We start from the raw sequence: 14,551 nt of genomic DNA, 5'->3' as shown, positions 1-14,551 counted from the left end.
TAATAGTATCGTCGTGACCTTCTACGTTTAAATGAATTTTAGTGTCTAGAGCTCATGTCAAATAGTTCTTTGCCGAAATATCAAGAGCCCCAAAATCCAATTTCGTAAGATTTGACATACTTAGTTCTATCATAAAAACTAAAAATTAGATAAAATATTAAGTATTAAATATTATAATGAGATAACTATCATAAAGGCATATTTAAAATAACACTTTTGTAAATTCCAATATTTAAAATAACACAATAGTAATCTGGATTGTTACATTAGTCTTAAAATTATTTAATTAAAAAATACCAAATTAGTGACAAAATACATCTTGCATTTTTTTAATTGTTATAAAATCTAAATTTCTAACTCGATCAAAATCATGTAATAATAATATTTGAAACAAATTTCAATCACTTGACACAATAATAAATATAAAGGTTAATAAATTCAGGTATTTTGAAAATAACAACTAATAATCTAGTGTTTACTTTAACAAAATAAATTCTCAACTTCCTTCCTTAGGAGAAACAAACATTGTCTTGCCTCCATCTTAAACGAAAAATAACAAATAGCGTGTTACATGTTCTTCAAGAACTATACAATGTTATTTTGATATCCTTCAGGGATGCTATGCTTTATAAGTTTTTCAGGAATTATATCTAAAAATTATAATCATTTTTCTGGGATGCGTTAAAATTATGTGTCATTCTTCTGAAATGACAATCTTTTGACAACTTCTTAAAATTACAAAAAGTCATCAATAATAATATACTTTTCTAATGTTAAATAAATTCTATCACATGCTCAACTATTTTTTTTTGTTATTTTCATGATTCTAAACAAATGATGGTTCAAGATTAATTCGAGATGGAAGGGAAATAATTATATAATGTGTTATAAAACTAAATAAAACAATATAAAGATCAAAGATCAAAGAGAAAAGAGAAAGTAAATTATATTATCTTCTTTAAAAATCTATTTTACATTGCAACATTATCTTATTTCTAAAATTTAAAAAAGATAAAAAATTATAATAAAAAAAAAAGGGGGGGGGGGGGGGGGGGTTGGGGCTAATTCATGTGTTAACTTTTAAAGAATAGTAAGATTTTTCTATCACCTCAGATTGTGATTTTTATTATTTTTTCACTCTAGACACTCCTTGTACACGTGATTTTGCTTTTTTAATATATTCATTTGGTTTTAATTTTTTAAATGTGAAGGCTGCAAGATAAAAAAATATACAGCCACTGATTATATGACTTAATTATGATTTTAGTTTATCTTTATTATCATGATACATATTTAAAAACTATAGGAAAACTTTCTCATTCAAGGGATCAAACACTTCTCATGTAACCAACTTTAATATAATTTCATCCTAAATCATAATTTATACCAAACTTACATACTGTTGAACACTCACACAGTCACAATTAACAAATCAACACTATTATTGTGGATCCTTGTGCAAAGGAGTCTAACTACTTGTTTTCTTTGATTATAAATGTTCTTGATTAGTTTTTAGAAATATTAGTAGATGAAGTTTAACACTTAATAAATATGAAAATATTACTCACTTAATAAGCTTTAATTATGCTAGTAAAATATTCACACAGATATATAATTCATAGAACAGGTTCTTGCAAAGTCACAGAAACACAACTCTTTCAAAGTACAAACTATTACTATTTGAAATCCAAATAATATTTCTATCTTAGACAGTAAAATACTTCTTGATGGCATCTAGTAACTTATCAGCTCCTTCTGGACCAAACAACCTTGGAAAACTTGTACCAAGATCAACCTCAACGGTCTTGTTTCTAATAAAACCATCTCTTTTTTTCAGATAAGCTTTTTCCTCCTCTCCAACTTCTCTCTCAGCACAAGCGCAATGATCCAACCAAATCCCCAACACTTGCTTCGAAATCGGGCCGATATGATTCCTAAGGATCTCGTCTATCCGCTCTCCTCCATCATTTTCTGTCTGAACGCGAACACATATTGCGGTAGGAGATGTGATTGCCCGGATGAAAAATGAAGAAGAGAAATAAGGTTGAACCTCATGAACTTTTTCCAAAGCCTGTCTATGTTTATCAAGTTCAGTGTCCTCGTAGAACGTTTTAAGGTAATCTGGCGAAAGAGCAAGGTCCTTTCGAGGTGGTAAATCGAGAACAAAAATTAGCATTGTTGGACTGCTTCGGATCAGCTCGAACATGAAATTTGGTGCATCATTTGATGTTTTGAGATAACCTGAAATAGATGTTATATCTAATGATCCTCCTGTTGGTAGCTTAGAATGCACCCAGCTTCCGAGTACAAAATCTATCTGAGACATACAAATAAAATGGGCAAAGAACAAATTCAGAACAAAACAATAACAAACTGTCTGAATAAACAAATAACAATCACGGTCACGTAAAGACTTTTGCAATTTCGTTCGATATAGACGTTGGAACACTGGTTGCAGTTGTCACAGTATAAATTAATCACAACTTTTTTCGCAGAACTGTGTTTTAAAAACTTGCAAACAACTTAATTTAATATTAATGGGCTTATTGCACAAGTGCTTATCATATAAGTACTTATGTATAATAAGTTAATTCTATGATAAAACATATAACAAAGTAAGATTTTTTTTTTCCATAAGTTCTCACAAATAAGCTCAAATTAATGAATCAAAACATTCCTTAAATTCATTATTTTTCTTTAACAGAGACAATTAAGTTAATATTTTCCTTAATAAGTAAATAACATAAGCTGAACAAAAAATCACAATTAGGGAATTTGAGAAGAAAGAAAATTACAGGGGAGTGAGTGTTGCCTGGTGTAATATGCAATGAAATTTCAGAAGTACCAGTGTTGGTTTTGTAGTATTGAACATCACAGGGAAGTGAACAAGGAAGAAGATGAGATTGAAGACGATCTTCAAGTGTTGAAACAAGATCAAGCATGAGATTCTTGTGTGGTGCTGAAACGAATGGAAGTTCCAAGAACTTGTGGTTATTGTGGGTATCCATCTGAGAGCAAGAGATGGAAAAACGAGAAGAGGAAGAAGAAGAAAGTTGAAGTCTTGGAGAAGAAAAGATGGAAAGTGGTGCGTGTAGGGAATTGCCACAGAACATCATCATTTCTATTGTGTAGCTGAGACAAATGTTGTTTTGTTGTTTTCTTCTTTCTATGTTGTTTTGTTTTTGTCAGTAATGGACAAAACATGAAGAATAGGCCCAATATCAACACCATTTAAGCCTTATGCACCCCTAACAAATATGTTTGCACACTTACAATTTACATGATTTTTCTATTTTGCCTTCATACTCACAACACTAAGATTTTTCAATCTCGGAAAACAAAACATTCACGGTTTAAACAATGTATCAGTTTACGAATCTTAACTCAAATTTATATCAATATATCAATAGTAATATTGTCACGCCACTTCACCAAAATTTAATATTTTTTTTTTGTAGAAACTGACGGAAGAGACCAAAAAATAACATAAATGAAGTTAAGGAATTAAGTTGTAATATTTTTTAATTAAAAAACTAATGATACATATTAAATTAAGTTAAGAGAGTCGCTGATTTTATATCTAAAAATTTCTATGAAGTCTTATACATTAAAAAATATATATAAGATATTTTTGTCAATATAAAAAAATTGAAAACATAAACTATTTAAATTTTTTAACGTAAAACAGACTTTTAAGGTCATGCTATAATTTTCAAAAGGTTAAATCAAACTCAAAAACACCTAAAATCAAACTCAAAAATACCTATTATAATTTTATAAATCATAAGCTAGATTCGGACCTTAAATATTTATTTAAATTTCTATTTTCGGAAAAATTAAGGTAAGTTGCAATAAAAATTGTGATCATGTTTAATCTATACCTTTTAAAAAACTAGTCTTGAATCCATAAAAAGATTACTATCACTCGTTTTTTTTTAAAAGACAACCAAATCAATCACATATAATTTGGATTTGTATACTCATAAATTGTTTATTTTCATAGTTTGTACCTGGATAATAAATTTTATTCAATTTTATTTTAAATAATTAATTACGATTGAAACACATTTTTCTAAGCACAATATATTATATACACATTAACAAAAAGTGTCTTATCCCTAACAAAATTAATAGCAACAACTTTTAAACAATAGAGAAGTTTTCGCGTGGAGTTATTTGTTTTCGCCACTTTTAAGTTGCCGCATCGATCAAGTCATTGGATGGAGGTGCATCTAAGTCTTCTAAATCGTCGTTCCAGGATATTCTCACTGAAGGCCAATGAGTCACTACTGTGAAGGATTGAGTGAACCTGATTGAAAAGAGACTTTTGAAAGTCTCTCTTGAAGGAGGAAACTGGTTGTTGACAAAGGTTGCGATGGACGAGAAGTTTTTTCAAGAATTATGCAATCCTTAGAAGGATGTCCTAGTCATAAAACTTCTTGAGAAGAATATGAGCTATCATTTGATGAAGGACATGTTGAAGAATATGTGGAAACTTACCAGAGGTTTTGAGATCATGAACGTTGACAATGGTTTCTTTATGGTCAAGAGCGAACTACTCGTAGATAGGAAGAAAATTGTTTAGAAGGCATGTGGATGTTGTTTGACCATTATTACGTAGTGGCTCGATGGACTTCAGACTTTGCATCTCCCCTCGCAAAGGTGGAGAAGACTCTGATTTGGATTTGATTTCCAGGTCTTAACTTATTGTATTGTGATGAAAGTGTCCTTCTTGGTTTAGAATTTGTTGCGGGTACTCCTATTATGGTAGATACTAAAACTCTGGATGTAGAGAGAGGAAGGTTTGCGAGAATTTGTATGGAGATTGATCTGACCTTTCCGATTGTCAGAAAGGTCAATGTTAATGACCATTGGTACAATGTGAAGTATGAAGGTCATCACACTATTTGCTTCAATTGTGGTTATTATGGACATCACACCTGTTGCAAGAATACACCAGTTAACATGGCACAACCCATCCTTCCTACAGTGGAGTAACCAAGAGGTCCTCCAGAAAACGATGTCGTCCATGAATAAACTAACAAGTTGCATCAAGAAGTGGGCGATGATAGCATCAAAACTGTAGCAAAAGAATCTGAAGAAATAAATGCAGTTCATGGTGATTGGCTGGTGGCGAAGAGGATAACGCAACAAAAGAGTCAGTTATGGTCAAGGGAAATCTTTAACCAATGATGCACCTAGAGATCCGAAGAGTCCTAAATCATGGGGATTGATGTTTCCTTAAAAGGAATAAGCCACTCAGCAAAGCTATTGGACCCAATCAACTAGACGTAGTTTCCAAGAAACAACCATTTGAAAAGAGTAGACCCACCCTAGACGTGTGTCATACGACACAAAGAGGGGACCCACACTCCAAGGACAATGTTGTCATTTTGGAACCACATCTTACTATTAGTAGAACTTTGCACAAACTGGGCCAACTAGTAACTTCTTCCCGACACAAAAGGGTGCGCCTTACACTTTTAAATACGCTTCAATTGTTCCCATAGTAAATGTAGGTTTGAAGACCATCATACTATGCAATATTATGAATTTTGAACTGACAACAAGTCAGACATATGGAAATAACCAATGCACTATGGATGAGGATGTTACTCAAGAAGAGAAAGTTATTCGTGAAACTCCCATTCAATAGGAGTCAGTTACATAAATTGTCACGTGTTAGGGACTTGCTTTGTCACCTCTATCAACTAGACTAGTTATGTTAGACTTCAAGGAAGTCAATGTGCTATCCTGGAATACTTGGGGAGCCTCTAATAATAAGGATTAAGACACGTGATGGATGTGACTAGAAAACACTCTCCAACAATTTTAATCATTATGGAAACACACATTGGTTTTCATAAGACCAAATCCTTCTGGGGTAGACCAAATCCCAGAATAGTCTCTTCAGACAGTTTGAATGAGGATATGGTTCTGACAGTTCAGATTTGTCTCTTAGAATCAATTCTTCAGAATGTGAAGATCTTTGTCCGTGCTTCCTCAAAGGAGTATGAGCTTCAATAGCTTCTGGTTGAGGATCTTCAGAGTCTTTCGCCTCAACATCTTTGGCTTCTGAAGTTTTACCTTCAGAACCTGAATATATAATCTCCAGATCTGCAAATTTTTCAGTTAGCTTTGACTTCTCAAAGTAAAACTTATCATTGAATCTGACATGGATTGATTCTTTAACAGTCTGTGTCTCAATGTTATATACTCTATATCCTTTTGAGTGTTCAAAGTATCCTAATATGATGCACTTCTGTGCCTTAGAATCAAACTTGCTCAAATTCTCCTTAGTGTTCAACATAAAACAAGAACATCCACAATGATGAAAATATGAAATGTTGGGCTTCAGTTTCTTCCACAATTCACGGGTAGTCTTAACCATAATAGGTCTTATAGAGATCATGTTGATTAGACACCATTTCTGCTATAGTTATTATCATTTTAACAGGTGAAAGTATGCATGTTATTTGCATTTTCCATAAAGATTGAGTGGTTTATATGTCAGTTTCTTTAATTTTCGTATTTTTATGTGTTTTAATTATTTATGGTATTTTTGATCTTTTTGGAAAGGTTAACGTGTTTTGCAGGTTGGAGGAAGTCAAATAAATGGTCGGAAAAGGATCACGGCGGATTTTCAGAGAGATTCATAAAGTCTATTTTTCAGCATGTTTCACATCATGATAGACGTATGGTATTTTGATCATATCTAAAGCGTTGTAACTCAGAATTGTTGAGAATGTATCAAGTGTGAGTAGTGTGGATAATAGTATCACATTGGTTATAAATATGGAGACTTGAGTATTTATAAGTGAGAGACACACCACATATTCACCTTAAGAGTGTTGAGAATGTATCAAGTGTGAGTAGTGTGAGTAATAATCCCACATTGATTGGAAATATGGAGACTTGAACATTTATAAACGAGAGAACCCACCCATATATCACCTTAAGGTAATGGGTGAATATGTGATGTGTCTCTCACAAAGGCGTTGCTCTAAAAGAAGAAGTCTCATAATGTTCAATGCTCCCTAGTGAAAAACTCCCCCAACCAATGGTATCATGATCCTTTGGTTTGTGAAAGGGACCGACTTACTTGTATCGAAAGTTAACAGAGCCACAAAGGTGGTGAATAAGAAACGTTTTGTTGAAGAGTGTCAATGGAGCAAGAGTTGTGAGTAAGAAACATTATGTGCGGTACAATAAATTGTGGAAGTAAGAAAAACTTCCACTTGAAGGGGATCATTATGGACTCAGGCTTAAGGGGGAGTGTTGAGAATGTATCAAGTTCGAGTAGTGTGGATAATAGTCCCACATTGGTTGGAAATATGGAGACTTTAGCATTTATAAGTGAGAGAACCCACTCATCCATCACCTTAAGATTTTGGGTGAATATGTGGTGTGTCTCTCACAAAGGTATTGCTCTAAAAGAAGAAGTCCCACAATGTTCAATGCTCCCTAGTGAAAAACTCCCCCAACATGAATGATATGGGACCGGTGGCAAATGAAAGATAATACAAAGAGATACAACTAATACGAAGACACCAAAGGCTAACTCAGAATTGTCTGCCCATACACGTATCAACTTCCTCATACGAGTTATGAGATCTGATAAAATGTGTGTTTCTTCTCATACGCGTATGGCCTTCCCCATATGCGTATGACCTTCCCCCATACACCTGATATGCGTAAGAGACACCTCAAATACACGTTTTTTCTGCCCCATACACGTATGGCACCCCCAATACAAGTATGGGTGCCCAGAATCGCAAAAAAAATGAGTTTCGAGTATTTAAAGCCATAAAGGGATTCTTTGAGGTTTAGACTGATTTGGGGACGAATTTTGACTGCATAAACAAGTGTAGAAGGCTGGAAAACTCATTTTTCAAGGTGAATCAAGATTTTCATGAGCTTTAAGTGATTGGAGACTTATTTCATCTCTAGATCTGTAATGTTTACGAATTTTACCATGTTTTTCTTTACTGTTATAAGTAGCTAAACCCCCCAATGCTAGATGGGTGCCCCTGATTTGGATTTGTGATAATTCTATTTGAACCTTGTAATAACAAAAATTTATATTATATTTGATTTACTCTTAGTTTGTTCTTAATGCTTTCTCTTTCATAAAAAATGAGTTTGATTTACGGTTAATATTTAGGTTAGACCGCCATTGTTAACGCTTAATTTTGAGTAGTTCATAGTAGATATCACCTTGGTCTAGGGATACCCTGTGGACACCAGATTTCATACGTGATTAGCTATGGACATATGGATTAATTTGAATGGTTAAAGGTTTTCTCACAAGGACTTAAGAGTAAACATCCTTAAGAACCGGTAATCAATATTATGAATTAAGTTGTTGCAAGGGTCAGGATAAAATTGTTAATGAATCCTATCATAGACCTTCCCTAGCATGTCTACTCTTATTGCTTTCATCCGTCCAACTGATATGTTTACAATTATTTGTCTGTTTATTTTTCTTTACCAAAAACACCAATTTAAAACCCACAAGTCTTTTGTTTAACTAAATTAAAGCACGAACTTTGTATCGTCAAATAGTCCTTGAGATCGATACTTGGAATTTCATATCCTTACTACATTGGCATATTATTACACTTGCTAATTTAGCGGTCAAGTTTTTGGCGCCGTTGTCGAGGACTGTCAAAGATTATAGAGTTTACAATTATTTTTAGTTAAAATTTTGTTGCTCTGCAATAAATTATTTTATTTTATTTTATTTTAAGTTGAATTTCTTTTTATTGTTATAAAAAAAGTCAGATTATTATTGCTTCATGAATTCTTCTATACTTTGCTACTAATAAAGAGTATGAGTTTTATAGTCATGTATTATTTTGATACATTGCCACCTGTATCTTCTGCATGTTGGTCGTCTGATTTGGGAATCACTTTGAAAGAGGCGACTACATTTTTTAAAGGATATAAGAGGAAGGTAAGAATTCTTATGAATGAATGTAAGGAAGCTAACTTTAATCCAGATAGGTTTATTTGGCGAGAGTTAAGGTTGGAAGAAGAATATGTGAAAGAAGAAGAAAAATGCATGATATCAGATGAGAAAGATGCATTAAGAATAAAAGAATTTAAGGTAAATAAGAAATATGAGGAAGGAGGAAGAATGCAACTTGAAGATGATCTAGTTCTTGATAAAATTCCAAATTTAACAATTTGTGAAGATGTGGATATCTAAAAAGAAAATCTTCAATAAAAGAGTATCCTTAAAAACTATTTTAACAACAAGGCAGATGAAATACAAGAAATTGACAAGGTATTGGATGTCATTTATGCCTTATTCACTAAAATAAAACTGAAAATGGTTTGGAAGAAACATCATCAATATCTGAAGTTCATGGGAGTTCTACCAATTAAAAGAAAGAAAAAAGATGATGTGTTATTTATGTCATATATGCCACCCTAACATGGAATGAGGCGTCAAGCTAATGACGGTAAACGAGCGCTGCTTGGGAGGCAACCCAAGGGAGGTATTCGTAATTTTTTTTATAGTCTTTTATTTTAGATTTAGTTTTTAGTTTTCTTTTATTTCAGTTGGTTTATTTTCTAGTTGTTTACTTTCATCTAGTAATATAATAATTATAGCTTTAATATTTGTGTGAAAAAGTACCTAGATTGAATGTGTGTGTGTGTGTGTTCTCTATGCATTCTAACTCACCAAACTATTTTTTTATATACTTATAAATTATCTAATTGGTTTAATTGAGATATACTGAAGGTTGAGCAGGTTTACCATAACTGGTTGAGAAGTCATATCCAACAAGAGGTATTGTGTAAGTTGTCATCTCTACCCAACATGGTAAGGACAGAAAAGGCCAAACAGATTGGTTAATCATGAGAGAGCATTATGGTATGTTTCTATTATTCATAACTTGTGTACGTTATTTTCTGATGACATTTGCATGACAACGTACACTGAGGCATGTTGTTTGTTTTAGACCTGAGCCTTTTAGCCATCCCATTTTAATTGATTTATCCATTACATAACCCCGTTGAGACAATTTCCCTTTTGTTTGTTTTTAACCCTATGTGTAACCCTTAGCCTAATCATTTCCCAACCTTATTTGGAGTAGAAGCATTACGTCTCAAATATGTGTTAAATTTTAGTTAGGGGTTGCTGTTGGAATAACAACTAATAAGTTTTGGATATCAATTAGAAATTGAGGGAATCAAATGAATATGAGTACAAATTTGAAGAAAAAAAAGAAATGAGTTGGAAATCAACAAACTTGAAAAAAAGAGAGAAAAAAATAACAAAATACTCAAAGAAAAGTGAAAATAAAAAGTCAAATAGAACTCAGTTGAAAGAAATATCCCTCATTATTTTTTTAAATTATACATAGTCAATGAGAATAATACTCCTTACTCTAAGTATTAACCTAATATCCAAATATATCCTACCCGAGCCCTAACCTCATTATAACCCGCAAGACCTCAAAAAGTGTGTGTGTCGTGCATCTTGCCATCTAGTTAGAATTTATCCAAGCATATGGTATAATGTTCCATACTATGAATTTTGAGTGAAAACACATAAAAACCTGAGAGATTTGGTGAGAATGGGCAATGAGGTGACAAGTGAAGCAACATCATCAAGTGAAAATGTGGAAGATCAACTGACCAAGGTAAACAGACAAAGCTTAAGGTCATTGTAAAAGAGAACCACAAAAGATCCTATAGGTATGCTATTTTCCAAAAAAAATCAATTTTATATGAGTTGACATGAGTAAATAGTCTTAAAGTTGCTTGAGGACAAGAAAGAAGCTAAATTTGGGTCTGTGATCAGTCACCATTTATGCTAAAATTATTATCATTTTAAGAGGTGAAAATATGTGTTATTTGTATTTTTCATAAAGACTGAGTAGTTTATATGCCAGTTTCTTTAATTTTTGTATTTTTATGTGTTTTAATTATGTATGGTATTTTTTTTTATCTTTTTGGGAAAGTTAACGTATTTGTAGGTTTGAGGAAGTCAAATAAATGATTGACAAAGGAACACGGCGAATTTTCATAAAGATTCACAAATTCTATTTTTCTGCATGTTTCACATCATGATAGGCATGTGATATTTTGATCATATTTAGAGCGTCCTAACTCAGAATGATGTGGGGCCGGTGGAAAATGAAAGATAACACAAAGGGCTACAACTCGCATGAAGACACCAAAGGCTAACTCAGAAATATCTGCCCATATGCGTATCAACTTCATCATACGTGTATGAGATCTGAAAAAAAATGTGCGTTTCTGCCCATACACGTATGGCCTGCCCACATACGCATATGACTTGCCTCCCATACACCGGATATGTGTATGAGACACCTCAAATACACGTTTTTGCTTCCGCACACGCGTATCGAACCCCCAATACGCGTATATGCGCCCAAAATCACAAAAAAATCCGGTTTCGAGTATTTAAAGTCATAAAGTGATTTTTTGAGGATTAGACTGATTTGGGGACGAATTTTGACAGTAGAAACAAATGTAGAAGGATGGAAAACTCATATTTTCAAGGTGGATCGTTATTTTCATGAGCTTTAAGTGATTGAAGACTTATTTCATCTCTTGATCTGTAATGTTAACGAATTTTACCATATTTTTCTTTACTGTTATAAGTAGCTAAACCCCCCAATGCTAGAGGGGAGTCCCTGATTTGGATTTGTGATAATTCTATTTGAACCTCTGGGGGCTACCAAGCCAGGAATAAAGAATAGTAATGCAAGAGACACAAGCAATTGTTAATCCAGTTCGGTCCAACTCACATACATCTGGGGGCTACCAAGCCAGGAAGGAAATCCACTAAAATAGAATCAGTTCAAAGACTCTCTGTACACTTCAACAAGTTACAGTCTTTCTCACATAATCTCTACCCATGCAATTTCTACCTAAGCACTCTTAGATATGAGAACCCACTCACTTCCCTTCAAACACACCTGTGATTTTAAACAACAATTCCTTGTGAAAAAAAAACACTTTTCAATAACACACACTTGATTTTACTTCACAGTTTCAATCAAGTAGACACACACTTGATCTTGCTTAACAACTTTGATCAAGTAGACACACACTTGATCTTGCTTAACAACTTTGATCAAGTAGACACACACTCTTGCTTACAAGCTTTGAGTGACAAATTACAACCCACAAATCAGACCAATTCAATCATCTATGGATGACTTGAATGGCTTACAAGTCTCACGACTAAACAAGACACAAACTCTTGCTCTCTCTCAGTATTTCGCTCAGTATTGGTTGTGTATCAAATCAGGTTTTCCAAGTCCCTTTTTATAGAAGCTTTCAGCTGGGCTTGGACATCTTGAAAACCCTAAAAGTATTTTCCAATTAAATCTTCTCATAACAGCTGGTTAGATCTCTTTGGAAAATAAGTAAATCATGTTGTAATCAATGATTGAATGCGCCTGCAAATCAGATCTTCAATCATACATAGATTACCATTAAATACGCAATCACAAAACACATAACATTCACCCTGAATGTTCTGTGTACAGGATGTCATGACATCGGGTATGACATCCTGGAACAATCCTGCATAATTGCATAATTCCTCTTATAATTTCCAGTAGGTACATAATATCAGATGTCATGACATCGTGTATGACATCCTGAAACAGTCCTGCATAATTATGTTTTCCATTTAAACTCCAGCAGGTACATAGATATCTTTATGTTAAGACATCACATGCAACATCTTGTGAACACTCTTTGTTTTACCAAAATTGCTGCCAACACTTAGAACCAACAAAATCCCCCTTTGGCAAATTTTGGCTAAAACATATATGTGTCCATTTTGTTCACAAGAAAAAATACATCAGCAGTTAAACAGCATAACAGCAGTTTAAGCAGCAGCAGGAGCAAACACAATTACTAGCTATAGCTACTAGTAATACATGCACAAGGGTACTTCTTCCCCCCCTAAATCTGTGCAACACAAACAAATTACTAGTTATAGAGGCAACTAGTAAAACACACAAATGCACAAGGGTACTTCTTCTCCCCCTAAATTTGTGCAACACAAACATCTCCTTTAATAATAATAGCACCTGTAACCACAACACCTGTAACGGTCAGAATATCATTCTGACATCTGCTTCAACATCACCTGTGCACCACATCAGACATCCCCTTTGACATCTGTAAACAGAACAACATTCTATCTTACATCAAACACACCTTCTTCATTAATAGTTGTTCATTTGTTCAGCTACATCAGCACATACATCTCCACATATTTAACTGCTTCCACATCAACACTTCTCCCCCTTTTTAGTCAAAATTGACCAAAGGTGACCAATTAGACAAAATAAATGTCAATTAGCCTAGCAGAGAATGTCACAGCAGATGTTATAACATTAAAAATGTTAAAACATAATTGTTAGGAGATACAAACCATCATCATACACAGCTGTGACAGTTGAGATAATGAGAAATCCATGGAACTCATTAAGAGCCCAAATATTACATAAAGGCATCAGTAAGGACTGCCACAAATTACACATATTACAACAAAAATAAAACATCAAATTCTTCAGCATCCAAAGTAGCCAAAACAGCAGGGGGACCAGTCTTCAAAACAGCACACACAGTCTTCAAAACAGGGGAAACTTCACTACTCAGTCTGAGGAAGAGGCATCATCTTCACCTTCAGAATCAGAGCTGCCACTAGATTGAGAATTGGACCTCTCACTTGAGGTATTGGCATCTGAATCATTGGTCTCACCAACCTTCTCCATCTCTTCCTTCTCTAAGCTACTGATAAGAACCTCCAAAGCCTCTTTTCTTGCCTTGGCAACCCTAATACCATTATCCAGTTCTTTACAAGTTTCCTTTAATTGATCAATCAAGCTACCTTGAGAGGCAGGCTCCTTTCTTGTAGATGTCATGACAACATCATTGACATGGCTTCCTTCAAACAACTTGTAGTGAATGGATAGTGGAGGCTTTCTTTTGCTTGGAATGTCACTTGTGTTGAGAATGCCTGGATGCTGGCTCAAGATAATTCCACAGATGATAAATGGAAAGGCAATGGGCAGTTTCACTGCATTAGTGGAGGCATGTCTGACAATTTGATCAAACATAAACCTTCAAAAGTCAAAGTTTATCCTGGTTCCAATAGCATGAATGATTTTTCCAAGACCAATAGAGATGGTAGAGATATGATTAGTAGGCACCCAGTTGGCTGAACCAATCTTATGTAAGATGGCATATTTAACAGTTAGCTTGCCAGCTGATAGGTGATTCCTACAGGGCCATTCCTTAACTTAGCCAACAGTAATAGTCCTAGAGACTTCATTGTCTGTAGCCTCTAAATCCACTCCTCCATCAGTTCCTCTCCCTAGGAACTTGTTGATTATGGTTGGGGAGAATCTCACACATCTACCTCTTACAAAAACCTTGCAGAATTCCTTGCTACTCTTTTCAGAAATATCCTCTGGGATATTCACAGCAAATTCTTTCACTAACCCCTCAAAGCATTGGGGTAAACCAACAACAGTTTTCAACAGAC

The 14,551-nt window shown here is 34.0% G+C and overlaps 1 protein-coding gene across 1 annotated transcript; it reads right to left on the bottom strand.

Moving 5' to 3' along the window:
- Nucleotides 1-1,550: 1,550 nt before the first annotated feature.
- Nucleotides 1,551-3,188, bottom strand: LOC127117568 (red chlorophyll catabolite reductase, chloroplastic). The gene is made up of 2 exons (XM_051047627.1): nt 2,796-3,188; nt 1,551-2,317 (listed from the first exon to the last, which is right to left on the bottom strand). Exons 1-2 carry the CDS (start codon nt 3,117-3,119, stop codon nt 1,706-1,708), a joined length of 936 nt encoding a protein of 311 aa, XP_050903584.1. The 5' UTR covers nt 3,120-3,188; the 3' UTR covers nt 1,551-1,705.
- Nucleotides 3,189-14,551: the final 11,363 nt, after the last annotated feature.

The sequence above is a fragment of the Lathyrus oleraceus genome, chromosome 2 (assembly GCF_024323335.1).
Source record: "Lathyrus oleraceus cultivar Zhongwan6 chromosome 2, CAAS_Psat_ZW6_1.0, whole genome shotgun sequence".
Taxonomy (NCBI): Eukaryota; Viridiplantae; Streptophyta; class Magnoliopsida; order Fabales; family Fabaceae; genus Lathyrus; species Lathyrus oleraceus.
Note: the sequence above shows the minus strand (reverse complement) of the source record. Positions and strands in the feature narration are given on the sequence as shown.